Source organism: Castor canadensis, chromosome 15 (genome assembly GCF_047511655.1).
Source record: "Castor canadensis chromosome 15, mCasCan1.hap1v2, whole genome shotgun sequence".
Lineage (NCBI taxonomy): Eukaryota > Metazoa > Chordata > Mammalia > Rodentia > Castoridae > Castor > Castor canadensis.
The window spans coordinates 97,805,264-97,823,501 of NC_133400.1; the positions used below are offsets into that span (position 1 = coordinate 97,805,264).

The following is an 18,238-nucleotide window of genomic DNA, read 5'->3' on the forward strand; positions in this document are numbered from 1 at the left end:
CATATTCTCACTTCCTCTGGGTAGAAGGTGTTCTGAACATCAGCTTCTGCTGAGAGGAGGAAAAAGTACTTTTTTTTTTTCTTTAACTGGTGGTACTGGTGTTTGAACTCAGGGACTCCTGCTTGCTAGGCAGGAACTCTACCACTTGAGCCACTCCTCCAGCCCTTTTTTGTGTTGGGTTTTTTTTCAAGATAGGGTCTGGTGAACTATTTGCCCGGGGTTGTCCTCAAACAGAGATCCTTCTGATCACTGCCTCCTGAGTAGCTAGGATTATAGGCGTGAACCACTGGTGCCCAGCTCCTTATCACTAAGGGACAGTTAAACCACTGGGCTACATGTGAATCAGGACTTGGGCGTAACACACCAGGTGTATAGACCCTTGACATTAACTCTTGGAAAAGGCAAATCCCATCACATCTCAGTGCACAAAGAAGACTCAGAGCTGGTGCCCAGGCTTCTACTGGCTTGCGTGTACACACATTAGGAACTCCAGACCCAAACTGAACACGGTAGCCTCTACTGCTACCGCTTTCACCTCCACATCCCGCAGATTTCCCAGCCCCCAGTGGGAGCATCAACATTTACACACACACAACAAATATCTGGTCCAGTTCTGAATATGTCAAAGTTCAAACCGTGGCAATCTCAGTCATAGTGAACTGAACTTTGACAGGAAAAAAAGGCTGCTTCTAACTTGAGTTCCAAGAATAGATTTAATTTCCTAAAGACGAGGTAAGGGGGCAAAAAGAGACAGGCTTTTCTGTTGGTTAATTCCAACAAACTCTGTCTCCAAGGGGGACTCTGGATTTCTTTCTATCCACTGTCTCAGGATAGCTACTGATCTCAAATTGCACAGTAGGAGCGTCCACAAGTACCTCAAGAGTTCTGAAGCCCCACCACTACCATCACCAAACATTCTAGGATATGCTGGTGAATGTGACAACACAGAAGGGCAGGGACTTTTGTGTCTGGACAGTCCTTAGAACAAAGCAGCATTCAACTACTGAGTAAGACTTTACTTGTCTTTCTCCTGCTAACCAAAAGGATAGCAATCAGATTTTTTTTTTAACCAAAAAGATTTAAAAAAAAAAAAAAAGACCAAGAAGCTAAAAACGTGTACCTGTTCAAGTTCTAGGTTTTTAAAAATTATTATTATCATGTCAGACTTAACTGCAGAACCCTTAAATGTTAAGAAAGACTCTGTAAGCTTGCCAAAGAGAGAAAGAAAGAAAGAGAGAGAGGGAGAGAGAGAGAGAGCTACCTTGCAAAAATAACAGGCAACCTCACTGGAAAGGATGTCTAAAAATAGAATCCAGCTAATGGATGACACTTTAAGTGGGCAGGTTAAAGATGGCTCCCCCAACACTTGAAAAGACAGTCTTATCCAGGCCTGGTTTTAATCACAAATTCTGAACCACAAGCTTTGAGCTTCAACTGCCAGGCTCATGAGATGATCTTCCATTTAATCCAGGTGCAGTTTGGGATACAGAGAGGTAGGTCCTAAGCTCTAAGGCCATACAGTAAGTTTAAAAATGTACTTCAGGTTTTTCAACAAAGCCAAGGCTCTCCCAGACTAATTTTGGTTTGAGGAACAGCCTCTTTGATATGTGGAATCTTCCCCAAAACTTCCAGAAAGGAAGGCACGAATTGCAGCCATGGAGTGTGGACAGGGGAAATGGCTGATAAGGCAACGTTTTATCAGGAAAGAACTGTGCTTCAGTGGGAACAGTGCATAGCCCACACCCCCTTCTCTGCGCTTCTGTGAGACGCAGACAACCCATGGCAAGGACAAGTCATGTCTGGAGGCATTCAGATGAACGTGGTCCAGTAGACAGAGAGCCCTCCCCTCCCCACCCCCGAAACCCTTGCCTCTGTTGGACGCTCACAGCACTGTTTCTGATGTACAAATGTCTCTACTCGGGGGATGCTATTCTCATCGACCGCAAGGCCTCACCAGTCTTCTCTCTGGTGAGTCCAGGAACACCTGTAACAAGTCTTCACCTTCCTATCGGTGTGACAGTGGTGACTACGCTTTCAAACTGTCTCACTACTTAAGATTCCTTGTCCTAAAAAGGAGGTCAACATTCAGATAAGCTACTCCAATCTAAATTTTATTGATTCCAAGGAAGGTAAATAGTAATTAATACCCGAGAATGACACACAGAATTACCCAAAGTCTGCTGCTTTGTGATCCTAAATTACAGTAGGTGACACCAACAACTGTCCTAAGTCAAGGCTTACTACATTCTTTTTCCATGTCAAATCCTCCATTTAAAACCCAATACACTGGGATTGGGGACATAGCTCAGTAGAATGCTTGCCAACCAGGCATAAGGCCCTGAAAGAAAACAAAATAATACATGTCCCCATGTCCCTCCAATACTGACCACCATACTATAATTAACACTGGATTTGGGTTCAATTATTCAGCATTTTTTTTCTGTTTCATAAAGATCTTACATTTATCAGGAGGTGAAACTATTTCCATCTGTTCATTTCCAGCCTGCTCAAGAAGTGTCCTACAAACACTATTGCCACTTGCAGGAAGCCTTCGTACTCACTCTCCTCGTTCTTATCCAGCTGCAATTCTCACCTCTGCCTCTGCAATCCTCACGTGAGTGTTATGCAGCCTAACGCAGCCTAACAAAGACGTGGAACACTTCTGAGCTGGATCCTGACGCTAGTATGCAATGTAAGCTAGCTCGACTTAATGCCAAAGGATGTTTTAAGCTTCTCAAACCAAAATGTTAATTATCAAAGGAACTAATGTAGCATACTCTCTTCCAAAGGAGGCCCGTAAATGGTCTTAGTGAAAACCTCCCCTCACCATTGTAACTGTTAAATTCAAGAGAGTGAAGAGGAGAAATATGCAGCTCCTTCCCCAACTATTTTAGGGCTAGAAGCACATGTTAAACTCACCAAACCAAATATCTTCAGAATCAAAGTCTAAGTCATTTTTTATCTAAAAGGTTAAAAAAAAAAAAAAAAGGAATAAGCTCAAAGAACCACATGAAAGCTATTAGGACCTGGCCATCCAGGCTTAAAGTCACACGGAGCCAGGGGCCTAACTTAGCCACTAGCTGGGGGTTCTGTGGGGTCACACCTGCCTCCCCCAAGCTGGCACACAGTACGTGGAGAATTCCTCTGGGGACTTTCTCATAAACACCCAAGTTAAGGCTCCCAACAACCAGCCCTCCATATGACTGATCCTCAGCTATGATTCTGAAAACAACTTGTTCCCTCGGAGCCTGGGGGATGAAGCAGAACATGTGACTCTGTGACAGGCCATACCCACCTGTTGCTCAGTTCGAGGCAACAGCTACACGCACTGTGCCTCTTCTAGAGGGCGGATTCAAGCTTAAAGCAAAATACACTGATGTTTCCCCATCCAGCAATGGGGAAGCAGCTTGCACCACACAGGCAATAAAATAAATATTCCCTAATTCAAGTTCACCATACTGTTACTATTTTCAGGGACCCAAATAAATGCCTGCCTACACAGAGGGAAGACAGCATTCATTTAGGAGGATTCTCTGCATTATTGTCCCACGCTTCAGCCAGGTATGATGACAGCTTTCCCTACAGATGGGGGACTCCCGTTAACATATGGAGAAGGTTCCTGCCGACTCCATGCTGGAGGCAACCAGGCTGGGGTTCCCCATCAAGACGGCTCTCTCTGCCTGCAGAGCATTCACGGGCACACCCTGAGTTGTTTCAGATAATTACACGTATTACGGTACACACATAAACACATGCTGCTGTGTCACAGCGCAAAGCACTCCATGGTGCCATGACTAAATGTTAACTCTGCTTCTCTCTCTTGTGAATTTTAAGTTTTTCCTTATGCAGTTGTTTCGAAATAGATCTTAATGGGCTGGTGGAGTGGCTCAAGTGGTACAGCACCTGCCTAGCAAGCGTGAAGCCCCGAGTTCAAACCCCAGTACCACCAAAAAATAAATCTTAAAAGTAATTTGAAGCTGGGCACAGTGGTGCTCACCTGTAATCCCAGCACTTGGGAGGATGAGGCAAAAGGATTGAGAGCCTGAAGCCAGCTTGGGCTACATAGTGAGACCCTGTCTCAAAAAAAGAAGTAATTTAGGAGCTGGGGTGCTGTGCAGGTGTAAAATGCTTGCCTAGCATGCATGAAACCCTGGGTTGATCCCCATCATCACAAAAAAGAAGGACAAAAAGTAATTCCAGAAATTATGAACAATTTATTCCCTTATATTCACAACCTCTTTTCTTTCCCTTCCTGGCTATCGGTTGTTCTGCTCTCGAGCTTTACTGCATTGGTCCTCCGTATTTGTAACTGGGCGTGAGGGCTATGAAACTGGACTTAATCCAGCACCCTTACCTTTCTGAAGTACATCACGCAATGAGGTGCTACTTCAAGATCTTTGTTCAGTTTCCATGAAAACCCCTATTTCGACATCATACTAAGACAACTTATGAAGGAGTACACACCGTCTGGGAGTGCAGAAGAGAAACGCCTTGGAGTTCTTCTTACTCAGTTACCCAGGTGCCAGTTCCAGCAACAGAGGCCACTGTCACACACCAGGCATTTGGGACAGTTTTTCCTGCTTCCTGACCAAGTCCTTAAAGGACAGGAGCAGTGATGGCCCCATGAGTGTGTCATTAGGGAAACAAGGAAATGCCTCAGTGAATTCAATTTTACCACACAGTAAATACACTCATCCCCACTTCACCCCAGGTCTTCAAGAGTCTGAACTTAGAAACCAATTCCTATGGGAGCCAGGTGTGATGGTGCATGCCGTAATCATCTAGCTAAGTGGAGGATTGAGATCTGGGACCAGTCTGGGGCAAAAATTTGAGACACTATCCAAAAATTAACTAAAGTAAAAAAGGGCTGGGGCGGGGGGAGCAAGTGGCACACAGCTTGCCTAGCAGGTGGGAAGGCATGAGTTCAAACCCCAGCACTGACAAAAAAGAGAAGAGAAAAAGAAATTCTTACAATTTTGAGAAAAGGCTTAAATTGTCAGAACAAACCTAGAGACTTGGCTTTGGTAACTGGTTCAGATATTTAAATAACATTTAACCCTTAGTTTTTCATATATACAAAGTAAAAATACATGCACAATATATATACACATACATACACAAAATAAAAATCCTTAATAGCAGGCATAAATTAATATCAAGTTGTCTGAAGTGTAGGCATATATGATATTTATGAAATCACATAAATACCCTATAAAATACCAACAGGATTACAGGGACACACATTTCAGAGGGCCAGCCGGCCCCCAGCAGGGTAGGTGACCCTGTGCTCCTCATCCGCGGACTCACCACCCACAGCTGTCTGCAGGGCTCCGTCATCTAAAGGATTCATGAACTAGGAGATCCAGAAGTTACTCAACTCCAAGTGCTACAGCTGTCAAAGTACTGGAAATCACACTTGGCCGATGTCCACCTTTGCGTTTGGGGTCTGAATTCAGAGCAAACCAACGGAGTCATGCTTCCAGTCACAGGTTCACATTTTTTAAAGTTCAGAAACAGACCTGTACTGTGGGGAAATACATTACGACCTCATGGACACATTTCTTAGCTATGAGCATTATTCTGACCTTCTGAGAGGTCACCTTGTGTGACTCCTTGGAACAGAGAGGCCACGCTTCATAGTCTAAACTGGGCCACTTCTGAGAGTCAAAGGAGGAGTTAGTTACAAATTCTATGGGACAACAGCCACATGCTTGCATTGTCCCAAAACCTGGATGCTGGGTCACCGAGCCTCTAAATGTACTCCACCCTCCATTATCCCATCTCATTGATAGGACCCGAAGAGGTGAAGTGCCCTGCCCAAGGTCACGCGCTATTGTGCTACTTCTTACACAATCTCTCATCTGTAAAGCTAAGAAGCAATCTTGTAAAGAAAGAGCTGGCCCAGAACTGCCACTGGTATGCAGCCCCCAGCCCTTCCCTGGGGCAACCCTAGGAACACAAATCCAAGAAGGTGAGGGTGGCTCTGATGGCAATAAAATCTCCAAAAATAGTCTTGGCAAGACAGGCCCTTAAAAACCTTTTAAGCAATGTCTGCCTGTCTCCTTCTTCTACTCCGGAGAGGGTAGAAGAAATAAAGACACACAAGTATCAAATTCAGCATCCTCAAATATTGTTCTTGCCTCCAACTCAAGTTCACTGCTCAAAACAGGAACAGCAGCAGTCAGAGATGCTGAGGTCAGGTGGGTTTATAGGATCAGTTTGCAGCAGGAGAGAGTGAGTCCTTTCCCACAGCATGCATCCTAACCACACGGATACACTGGCACATCCTGGCGCTATGGGCTGACCCCCAGACCTGTAGGATGCAGAAAGGGCCTGGCCTCTGCCAATGTGCTGTCTTTGCGCAGCTCTGTCCTCTTCCGAGCCTGAAATTCACCGAAATTAGACAACAGGGTTACTGTCTCAAAAAGGTCACCTTACAATGACCTTGGTGCTGGACGTGGCGGTAGACACCTATAATTCCAGTTACTCAGGAGGCAGACACAGGAGGAGGATCTTGAGTTATAGGACAGTTAGCAAGACCATGTCTCAAAAACAAAACTACAAACCAGAGGGCTAGAAGTGTGGCTTGAGTGGTAGAGCACTTGCCGAGCAGACACAAGACCCTGGGTTCAAATGCCAGAACTCCAAAAATTAGAACTAAGCAAACAAACAAACAAATTAAATACCCTTGGTGATACCTGGAGACTATCTTTCAGGAATAAAATATAAAATGGCAAGGGCACGAGGAATTATTAGAATTTGGGGGCTCGGGGTGATGTACAGATGGTGGATGACAAGGGCAGAAGGAAGCAAGAGGCCCTGTGGATGACAGGGGACTCGAGGAATGGGCAACAAGTAGCACCTGACCTAGTTTCCTTCCTAGAAGGCGCTCGTTAACTACAAAGACTCCTCTCTGTTTTAGAATCTGAGCCCCTGAAACTCCTCAGCCAGCTGGGTGTGGAGAGCCAGACTACATTCCCTCTGCTTTGGTAGATGTTTGAAAATCTCCACAATGAGAGATGAAATAAATGGGGAAAAAGCAGCAAGATTTATTTCAATGTGAAGTGAGTTCTCGGTACTGTCACTTCCCAGTGTGTCAGACCCAATCCCTGGAGAGCTGTGATCTCAGTGCCTGGCCAGGGCCACTGCTGTGTCTCCAAGTCCCACCTTCTGCTTCTCAGAGGGAGAAGGCTCAGGGACTCAGGCTTCTTCCAGACTGAGCCAGGCACACAGCAGTGATCCCTCGCTGTGCCCTGAGAGGCCAGCTGGCTGTTCCCGTGGGCTCTGCCTCCCACATCAGCATTTCTTTGGGACAAAGCAACCCATAGTGCTGCACTCAGATTCAGAGTTTTTATTCTCATCAGACGCTCCTAGTTCACAAGTTTAGAAATTAAAATTCAGACCCAAAGGCTAGTCCACAGAGGCAGCAGGTGTCTGCTCAGTGGAAAATCAGGCAGACCGCATCCCAGGCTTCTGCCCCGCGTTGTTGGTTATGAATGTAAGCAGAAGGCAACAAACTCGGCACAAGTTCAGTGGTGAAAAGCCTGGCCCGAGAGTCTAGCAGCCTGGGTCTGAAATTCACTCTCATACTTACAGATCACAATATGCAGTCAAATAACTACCATCTACACGCTTCTAGAAAACGTCAACTGCGAACTAGAACTGTATCTGCGTAATTTAGACAAAATTCTGTGTGCAGTTACCACTTCCCCATACTCACAGTTGGGTAAGTTATTTAACATCCCTGGCTAAAAAAATGCAGCCAAGCAATGCCCATCTCTGGTTACTGTAACCAGCAAGTAACACAAACGGCTAGAATAGCACCTGGAAACACTCAGCAACAGTTGCTTCTCGGCTTTATATAGTGAAAAGTTTGGGATACCAGGAATGACATGCCAAAATCCCTTCCCACACATACCTTTTTTAAATCCACTGGCAAAAATTCATACATTAAAGAATCACTTTTACTGTTAGATTGGGATTTTTTTTAATTCTGGAATTGAGGGGGAAAAAAATCTTCTGCTCCAAGATGTAACATAAAAGGCCAAAGTAATATGGAGACACCATAATGAACCCACCAAACACTGAAGAGAGAGGAGTGGGGTGGGGGTGGGGTGGCGGTGGGAATCTAACAGGGTGATCTTGTTCAAAGTACATTGTATGCATGTGTGGAATTATTACAATGAAACCCCTCATATCATTAATGCATGCTAATTAAAAACATAGTAAAACTATTTTTAAAAGGACAAAGTATCAGTCAGTATACAGAGATAATTCTCTTTTTTTTGGCAGTACTTGGATTGGAACTCAGGGTCTTGGGCTTGCTAGACAGTCTTTCTACCACTTGAGTATGTCCCCAGTATACACTTCAAAAACCAAAGGATAGGAAGACAAAACAGGTCTTGTCCAGGGATGGGTAGTAGTGGGAGGAGAGAGGCCATAAGAAAAAGGTGAAGGAGGGCGATATGGGGGACAAACTTCATGTTCCTGTATGAAAATAGAACAACGAAAACTGCTGAAATTGTTCTAGGAAGGGGGACAGAGGGGAATAAAGAAGATGGAATGAGTGAATCTAATAAAGATACGTTGTGAGCACATATGTAAATGTCACAATGTACTCCTGTACAGCTATCACACGCTAAGAAAAAAGCCAGAGTATTCAATAAATAATCAACAAACTCATGCTTCATAAACTTTCACTAATAGGATAGAAATATTACAATCTATAATGTGTAAAAACACACGGTTTGTGTTTTTCCAACTAAAAAACTCTCTCCCACAGACTCCTGCCTCGCTTCAAAAAATGTGTTTGGTTCCAAATTAAAAAAACATTAGTCTCCATTGGTGAATCTCTGAGCTGATTATATTTCTGTATACATCATTTACCATTTTCATGACAGATATTCTCCAATACACCAAATAACTACATTGTTAAAACCTTAAAACAAAATGTGTAAATGAGTACAATAATCATTTCATTTCTTAAGTTTATAAATGATAAAATAAAAAAAACTATATTGGAGTTTAACTTTATACTTTTTACGTTAAGATGAAATGAATTCCATCTTGTCAATAATCCTTACAAACACTCAATGAAGTCTTCCTCAGTGAAGCCTCTTGCTGGCCATTCTCAGAGCAGAAGGATTTATGGCACAGACCATAAATAATTCCTTACAGCTTTCACTTCCTTTGAAAATGTAAGTTGTCTCATGAGCTAAAAGACATCCCATTCTACAGTGCCAGAGCCCTGGGTTTCTGTTCCAGTGACTAAACCAACTCAAATGCCAGATTAAGGCTGACTGGCCAAGGTCCAATGTATTACCAAGGTGAGATTTCTCCAGAAAGAAAATCAGACATCTTGACAGTACAAGTGTTTCCAAGTTGACTAATACATGTGTGTTTTCATCCAGAGAAGCAAGGCTTCCACATTCAGTGAACGTTGTCACTTCCTCCAGAGTCCTTAATTCTTAGCTCATTCTGGTGCCCCCCATAAGTCCTCTTTCCAGTTTCCCCTCCCCTTCCACAAATAACTCCTTTACTTAAATCTCTGACTTTGACCTTCCTCTTGGGTACTTCCAACTAGATTCCAAGCCCTCAATCCAAATCCCACATTTTTTAACTTCCAAAAAGCCAGCATTCCCCTTGCTTCCCCCAATTAACACTAAAGGCACTAGAGATAAGACTAGATGTGATTAGAATTCAGTTCTAGGGCCTATTTTGTGATATTGGTCAAAGACCTTGAATATGGAGAGACAATAGTGACAAAGTGGTTTCATTGAATTGAATCATAAGAAATTGCAATGGGGAAGATCAAAACAGTCAGCATTGACAATTTCATACAGCAATGCATGCCAAACATCTCAAAGTCTTAATAAAGAACAATGAGACCTTCTAAACAATTGTATTTTCATATCTTCTTTGGCTATCATGAAGTAACCTAAAGATTCCTCAGGACTCTCAAAGGTAGGATTTCTTGATTTGCCTTTGCAATCTCAATTATCTGCACAAAACTCAGACACGGCTTCATATTATATATTGCTACTTTGTGTAAAACAATCTCATGTTTGCCTATTTGTCTATTTGGTTCTCACAATCACTAAAACAACAAGTCTCTTCCAAGCTAGCATGCGTTTTAACAAAAAAAATTCTAATGGACACCAAGAAGAATCTATTTGCAATGTACAGTGATTTGTAGAGACTATAACTAACACACTGACCCCTGGCAAAATAAATGAAACAGGACAAATCACAGTCCTGCTAACTCTGAAGTCCAGGACATGGCATGTACGATATGGCTTGTGCCCTCTCTGCCCCAGGGTCACATCTGTTCAACACAATCATTTGTATTTAGTCTCCGTTTTCCAATTCTACTACTGCGAGGCACGCCACATCTTCAAAATTTTTTCCATGGTTTCCATAAAAAATACAAATTCAAATTTAACTTTTTTGAATCATAAAGCAATCTGGAATTTTCTTTAAGGGGGTGAAAGTTTCCAATCTAGAAAAAAAAAGAGTCATTACAAATCAAATTTAGGTTACCAGAACTTTTTGAATAAAGATATTGACACATTTTATCATGATTTAAATAAATCTGCATGGATCTTTTTTTTTCCCAATTCTAAAAGCTCCAACATTCCATTTTTTTTAAATGAGCAGCTTGTCTTTGAACTCTATCTTAAGAACCAAGTCAGAGAATTCTATTATACTGAAGAAAACATTTTTAAGAGCATTGTACCTACAGGGGAATGGAATAGCAGTCAGGGATGACACCATCCTGGCCTCAGAAACCAGTGTAAGTGGGCTGAACTCTCTCCTGGAGGCAGTGAGGACCCAGGTACCTCCACCAGGCTTGTGTCTTGCCAAGATGATTCTTGCCAGAATCATGGAGGAAAGGCTGAAAACAGCATGATCCCAGGAAGGGTGACAAGAGACCCCCCCCCCACCCTGACCTTGGCAGGGAATGCAGAAAGCGTGAAGGGGGTTCCAGAGGGTCGTGGCAGTTGTGCACTGGTTGCCACTGTGTGGGAGAGAGGGCCTTGCCAAGGGTACTTCTAGGTCTCTGGTTGGGTACCTGGGAAGAAGTTTCCGTTCTTCCTGACAGGGAAGGGGTGCTTCCTGCAGAAGGGGTGCTTAGGAAAACATTCTACCTCCTCCTGCCCAACAGGCTGAACTGGGGGAGGAGGGTCCTCTATGCTTCTTAGGGACCTTTTCCCTCTGTCCAACTAGGCTGTAAAGGCAGGGAGCCTGGCCTCCCCGGCCTCTTAAAAGACCATAATAAATGACTGCCAAATAAATAAAGGAATGAATAGCCATGCTCGTGTCTGTGTGTATTTTGCTCCTGAAAACTGCCAGTGAAAATACCTACTTTCTGATCTAGAAAATTGCATAGGGTGTGTAGCCTGTGTGTCTAGAAGCCTGGGCTCAGATACCTGTTTGTACAAAGAACTTTCCCGAGACTTCTCTAGAAAGGTCAAATTCTTGCACTTCAGATTTTTCCTTCCTTTCAATTTTGTCTAGCATAGCACTTAGCAAGCTTTCCCCCTAGTCTTTGCTTCTGTTCTTTCTGGAAGTATCAGTTCTGTTCCCAGGGAAACGGCGCAGAGTTCTGACTGTCCTCCAAGGGATTCAGATTCTGTACCAACTCCTCTGTGTCGCCAGCCCCCCCCACTCCAGCAGGCACTTGTCTGTAGGTGTCTCCCAGCTGCAGCCACCAACTGCGGGCTCTGTGACAGCTTCCCCAGGCTGGTTAATTAAGGTTCCCAGCTAAGAGTTCTAGTCCTCCTCCCACGCGTATGGAAAATCTTATTTTAGGCTCACGTTTCTTATTTGGTGAATCTGACTGAAAGCACAGGGCAGACCCCAGGACACACCCTAGTACCCAGGACAGGATGTAAGGACAAAGTGATTTTTGTACCTTAGAACTCTGCACCTGTGATCCTACAGGGCAAACGAGATCCATATTTATAACAACAGTTCATCAGGTGACGGTAGAGTTTTCTTAGGGCTCCCACGACATTCTGCCTTTACCCTTCTGCTCAGGAAGAACTATCACTGGCCAGAAAAGGCTATCTGAAGCCCCAGGCCTCCCTTGCAGACACAGGACAGCAGGGTCACTCATTCCTTGCACTGATGATGACGTAAATATGTAGCTTCCCATCCAGAGGAGAAACAGATGCTCCGCATTCAATGTTCGCTGCTTGTCTACACCACTGTCTTAGGTTTTATTTTAGCCCAGGAGCTCTAATGGGAGGATCGCATCTGCACGACTGGATTTATGCACCAGCCTTCCGTGGACGGACATGTGGTTACGGGATATACGGCGTTCTTTCATCCCTTCCCCTCATGCTCAAACGGATGCCTTCCTTGCCACTGCACCCATTAGCCTCCTTATTCAAATTCTCAGCATTATTTCCATGTGGTCCCTTGATAAACTTCCATCCAGGTCCCCCAGCCTCAGACCCTTCCACTTGGACCAATCCCAAAACAGTAAGCTACTGCAAGTTTGGATCTTCCCAGCTCAAACACCTCTGAAGCTCTGTGCTGCCTGGAGAATGGAGTCCACACTCACCCTGGTACCCAAGCCTTGGTAAGGTACTCCTGTTTTCTCTCTATTAGACTTCAGCCGCACGAAACCTCTCTGTTCACACACTTCCTTGAACAAGTCATAAGCAGCAAACAATCCAGAATGCAGAGCTAGGCTTCCAGGGACCCAAGTGCTGGCATGGCTGCCTTAGTTTCTCTCTCCCTCTACAGACTTCCTCTGAACGTGCTCCCCCATCTCTCTAAGGGGCGTGAGGGCAGGAAGGGTCCTGTGAAATACTGAACATGAGGCCACACTGTCATGCCAAAGGGCTAGGTATCCACTGATCACTCCTTCCCTCCTCACCCAAAAAGCACACAGCCCACAACCCACACTAGCTCTGTATCCAAGAAGGCTGTTTCTCTCCCCTGTCTGCTCAGCCAATAGTAAGTAACTATGCCACTGAACTTGGTAAACTCTTTCCTCGTTATTCTCGACCCACAATGATTCTCCTTACTTGACATCTGAGCCTTTCTATTCTTTATATGAGCTTCCAGAATTTAATATTAAACAATTTTTTGTATTCTAAAACATTCAAGTATGTAACTCTTAAAATTAGGGGAGGACGGAACGTAAAGCAAGTGTGTAATGGGTACACAGGTTTCGGTTCCAGATACTGGAGGCGTTCTGGAGACGGGTGGTGGTGATAGTTGTCATGATAACATTAATAATGCCACTGACAATGCACTTAAAATGGTTAAAGTAGCAAATTTTATGTTATATATGTTACCACAGTAGAAAAAAAAGTACATCAGAGTCACCAAGGACCTCATTTGTGCTTCATTCTCCCTCCCAAGTCCAAGTGCAGTGATGCTTATCATTCTACTGATGGCTAAAATTAACCAGTATCACTGCCCAAGGATAACAATATTTACAGGCCACATAAAGCCCCTTCAGCATAAATCAGTTTAACCATTTGAGCCAGACAAAACCCTGCGAGGTAAGAAAGACAGGATTTCATCTCCATGCCACTCCAAAGGTTTAGGGACTCAACTGCTGTGAAACAAAGCCGACCCACAAAACCCAGGACTCCTGAATCTGAGCCTCAACTTGTTCCCTTAACAGGCAGCTGTCCCCAGAACACTGGAGAGACAGTCTGCAGAGTCCCTGGTTCTCAGCATAATCTCCACACTTGAGCAACTGCTCCCACAGTCCTCATTCCAGGCTGCCTGGTTTCACATGCCACACATTAGCCAGGACCCCAAGGACAAATGGGCCATCTAAGCTTGGAAGAGTGCAGAGACCTTGAGCCTCTGTAGAGACTGTGAAAAACTGTCAGAGCACTTAGAAAGTTTATCGGCTATGGAGCCATGCATAGACTAAGGATGTAAAGACCATTTAGGGATGGAAACAGGTATCTCTTTTGCTTAAAGGTCTGCCCTAGCCTCTCATGGTTAAGAACTGTGCTTTTGGGGACAGTGCACACAGTCAGCACTGTTGTTCTGACAAGTTTCCTCTTACCCAAGCTCCCTGGAGGTAAAGGCGTGAATGTGTTCCTTAATCCAGGGAAAGACTGGTTCTAGACGCTGATGTGCTAGACATTTCAACAGCCTCCTGTTACTTCCCAAGTTACCTTCAACTAATGTCCCTAAACTGTGTGCTGTCTGGTAAAAGGTTCTCTAAGTCCATGCATGAGCCTGATCCTCTGCCATCATGTACATACAACACTGAAAGCGATTTTCTCCTTTCCCTGAGTTGCGTGAGGTGAAACACAATCTTCTACGCAGGCCATATAAATAGTCCTACCCCATGAACTACCCACCCCTACAAGATAAGGTGGGCCCTCTGACATGCCTGCAGAGACTCGCACCAAGTTCCACATCTTCTGGATGACCTTTTATGAAGCCCTACTCTTTTCCCAAGGCCTTCTGTGGCAAGGCATTCCGCAGCAGGGGGCAAGGATTACCACAGTCCCTGAGCCTCTGAACTGTGGGTATTATTAGGCCCTGCATCCATTAGAGCACCACCGACGTCATCAAGTGCCACCAGCATCTGTTGACAGATCGCATACCCAGCATATCACTGAAATGGCAAGTGCAGAGAAGGTGGCCCACAATAGAAACAATGGCATCTCCTCCTCGCCCAGTTCCAACAGTGCCTCACAGGACAGAAATAGAGGCCACTGCCCCACTGCACAGAGCTCAAGGCTCCACACGCCTCACTGACTGGAGCAGGTTCTATACCAAAAGTGGAAAGACAGTCCTTTTTGGCTCTGCTCAGTTCTGTGTCCTAAAGGAGCCTAGGCCTTTTCCCCCCAGCATCTACAACATCTCATCTAGCTTAAGAAAAATATGAATCTCACTTTAAACTTTTCAGCATTAATTTATACTAGGGTCGGAACGCATTTTTTTAAATAATATGCTTTACTTTAAGCCCTATACAATTATTAAAATACATCACACAGGAATCCCAACCCTAAAAAAACTTGCAACGCCACCATTTCCAAAAACACTGCAAATACATTAAAAAATTAAATATGGCAGAAAACATGTCCATGTGGCCATTAAAAACCAAATATAGTCTGCTGTTGTACTCTACTTTATAAAAAATTTACAGAATCCTCTGGGTTCAGACTATTACTTTCAAAACTGATGGGCAAACTATCCATCCCATTCCTTAGCTATTTTACTGTTCCTCATGAGAAAATTGCAATCTTTGAAACAAAGACATGGGAACTAGATTGTTCCTTAAATCCATGAAAAATTCAATCATCAAACTTGTTGGGAAAACTTTAAAAGCACTTCAAAAATTGTAGAAGGTTTAGAGTTGTTTTTCCTATAGACTCAACTTCTATTTATCCAGCCCAATGTCTGGTTTTCAAGAAAGGCAGGGATGGTGACAGCTTTAAGAAACTAAGGTGAAGACTTAAATGTAGCTAAGTTAGAGCTTTAAAAAAAATGGTAATGGTAAATGGTATTTTCACAGAGAGGAGACAAGACAAATTCTGATATAAAAATAGTGCTTGGCTATTTGATAACTTTCCAAATATAAGACATCTCTCCTTCTAGCTAGTACTGTTAGAGAAGTATGGGCCATGACTGCTTTCTACCCTCATACACTCATTCACCAAATACTACAATAGTGGCAGCTACAGATGCCCACACACTCTATGACCAACACAGATTTTCACTTAAAAGGCTCTCAGAAGGAAAATCCACCTTGCCCCATGCCCAGAAAAACAGGAAGAGAAAGCACAGGGCGTTTGACTTTTGCCATGAACACAGTGTCATCCTAAGGTTGGGATGGCCAGTCTCAGTTGCCACGCCTGACTTCCAGCCTCTGTGCCCAAATAGAGACAGAACTTAGCCTCCTGGTGAGCACCTCCTATTTTGTTCTAGCCAGGATCAAGAAGACTTGAGATGGTGGAATGTTCCATCAGGCCCCAGAGAGCGCCAACTGGGATGGGGAGGGAGCCCTTGGAAGCTTGAGTCCTTCGTCCCTGTGCGCTTACCTCAATGAACTATAAATAGGGTGTGAAAGAATTATTACTTTACCGGTGAATGTCTAGTGTCCCACAGCAGCTTCTCTAAGGAGCCCAAAACACTTAGTGACTTTCGATGGCTCTCTGGGGGATAGCCCTGTGAAAGTTGGAATGGAGCTGATGTTCACTGGACCTCCGTGATTTGGGAAGAGGTGGGCTAAGAGACAAATGGACAGACAGGGCTGTCCCCAACTCTGCAGCCAAGGTCACAGACTCTAGGGGTCAGGAGCCAACCTGGGACTCTGAGATTCTGGTCTAACACAGGTTGATATGAGAAACAGAAACACACAGGGCAATAAAATCCTTCCACAGTTTTCGTTTTGCACCTCTGATGTTTGTTATTTGCACACTCACACCCCACACAGAGGTCCAGCGTCCTAACTGGCCCTGGCCATGTTCTCCTTCCTGATGGGACACGGAGCTGCGAGGACACAGGACAAGACACCACCTCCACCAGTCAGCACTCAGCAGGGCCGGTGATGCCCCCGCCCCGGAGCCCCGCGGGGACCGGGACACAGACACGCGGCCGGGGCCCTGCTGACCTTCCTCTGCTGTTTCTCCCAGGCCGGGTCCAGGAGCAGGTCGCGGTCCCACTCCTCCTCCTGGATCATGTACTCATCCTCGTCGTAGACGTAGTTGTACTGCACGCCGGGCTCTATCTGGTTCATGCTGCTGGGTGGCCGGGGCGTGGACGGACGGATGGACGGATGGACGGACGGCGAGGTGGCTGCGGGCGGGTGACCTTCGCGCGGCTCCTCAGGGGCTGCACGCTGGGCGCTGGGTCTCGGGCGAAGCACCAGCTCGCGGTGCGAGCAGCTGCGCGCGGCTTAATAGCCCGGGGCGCGTCACGTGCCGCCAGCCCCGCCCCGCCCCGCCCCCGCCCCGCCCCCCGTCGCCCGGCCCCGCCCCCGCCCCGCCCTGAGCACGTGCGCCTGGCTGGGGCTCCCCACTCCGCGGTCCCCGCTGTCCCCACCGCGGTGGCGCCGCGCTCCGGGGTCGCAGGGAGTCACCGAGGCTGTGAGACGGCTGGACTCACGTCCTACCCACCCCCGCTCCCTTCTGGCTAGCTGCGGCGACCAGGGCGACGAGCTGGGAGGTGGGGTGTGAGTGAGCCAGGGAAGGGACATCTGTCACACCCTCGTCACACCACCCCGCTGCGCTTCCAGGCTTTCCAAATATCATTTGCATATTCACGTTTTCCATTTATCTCCACATGTTCACTGAAAATCAATCTCTCTCTTCCCAACCCCCCTGCCACATAGACGACCCTAAGGAGTAAAGTTTAAAAGCTACAGAACCCCTTTGTTTTCTCCCTGCCCTCCCCTAGAGGAATTAAGGCCAGGCAAAGTACTTGGACGGACCCTATAAAAATATCAGGAACCTAGCCAAACTCAGAAAGTGGCAGCGCTCACCTGCCAGCCATAAATTTAAGAGAACTGACAATGGAGCCCAAGCAGCCAGCTTCACCTTACATTTCCATCTCCCCTTGTCTGTTGCACTTAAGCTCTTGCATCCCTGAGGGGCTGCTTAGCTGTTCCCCGTGAGGTATGCCGCCGAAGGAAGCAAAATGAGGACCCTTAGGACGTCAGGCTGAAATGTTAAAGCAATCTGATGTAAAGCAGATGCCACATTGGGCACGCGGCTGCACAGGCGAGCTGACTTGAACAAAAGTCCCCAACAGATGCTACAGGATGTTTGTGGTCCGGGAGACCAGTTTGTTGGCATGTTTCGAAATGAGAGTATGCCTTGCATTATGTTCCGTAGAAGTTTTGCCTTGATTGTTTTGGGCCTTCTGCAGAAAGACTTGGACAGTTAACAAATACATTGTGTTAACATTTTTAAGAACATTCTGACCAGGATGTGAACTTCAGGTGGGCACGGATTTTGTTTTGTTCACAAGTGCAGTTCTCAGCAAATTCAAGTCTATCTACACGTAGGTGCTCGAACACTTGTTCAGGTATCCCTGAAAAGTAACTGAGTTGAATGTGCTTGGATTTAAATTTACAAGCTTATATTTTGGGTTAAAATCACTCTCTGAACAAGTTTATCAGTAAATTTTAGTCAAGCGCTGGTGGCTCACTATAATCCCAGCTATTCAGGAGGCAGAGATCAGGAGAATCGCAGTTCAAAGCCAGCCCGGGCAAATAGTTTGTGAGACCCTATCTTGAAAAAAAAAA

General features: G+C 45.4%; 1 protein-coding gene across 1 annotated transcript in view; it reads right to left on the reverse strand.

Moving 5' to 3' along the window:
- Positions 1–16,885, reverse strand: part of Actn2 (actinin alpha 2) — a 62,176-nt gene extending 45,291 nt beyond the window's left edge. The window contains exon 1 of the mRNA XM_020157476.2: positions 16,604–16,885. Within this exon, the coding sequence (XP_020013065.2) occupies positions 16,604–16,729 (126 nt within the window). The 5' untranslated portion in view covers positions 16,730–16,885. The remainder of the gene's footprint in view (positions 1–16,603) is intronic.
- Positions 16,886–18,238: the final 1,353 nt, after the last annotated feature.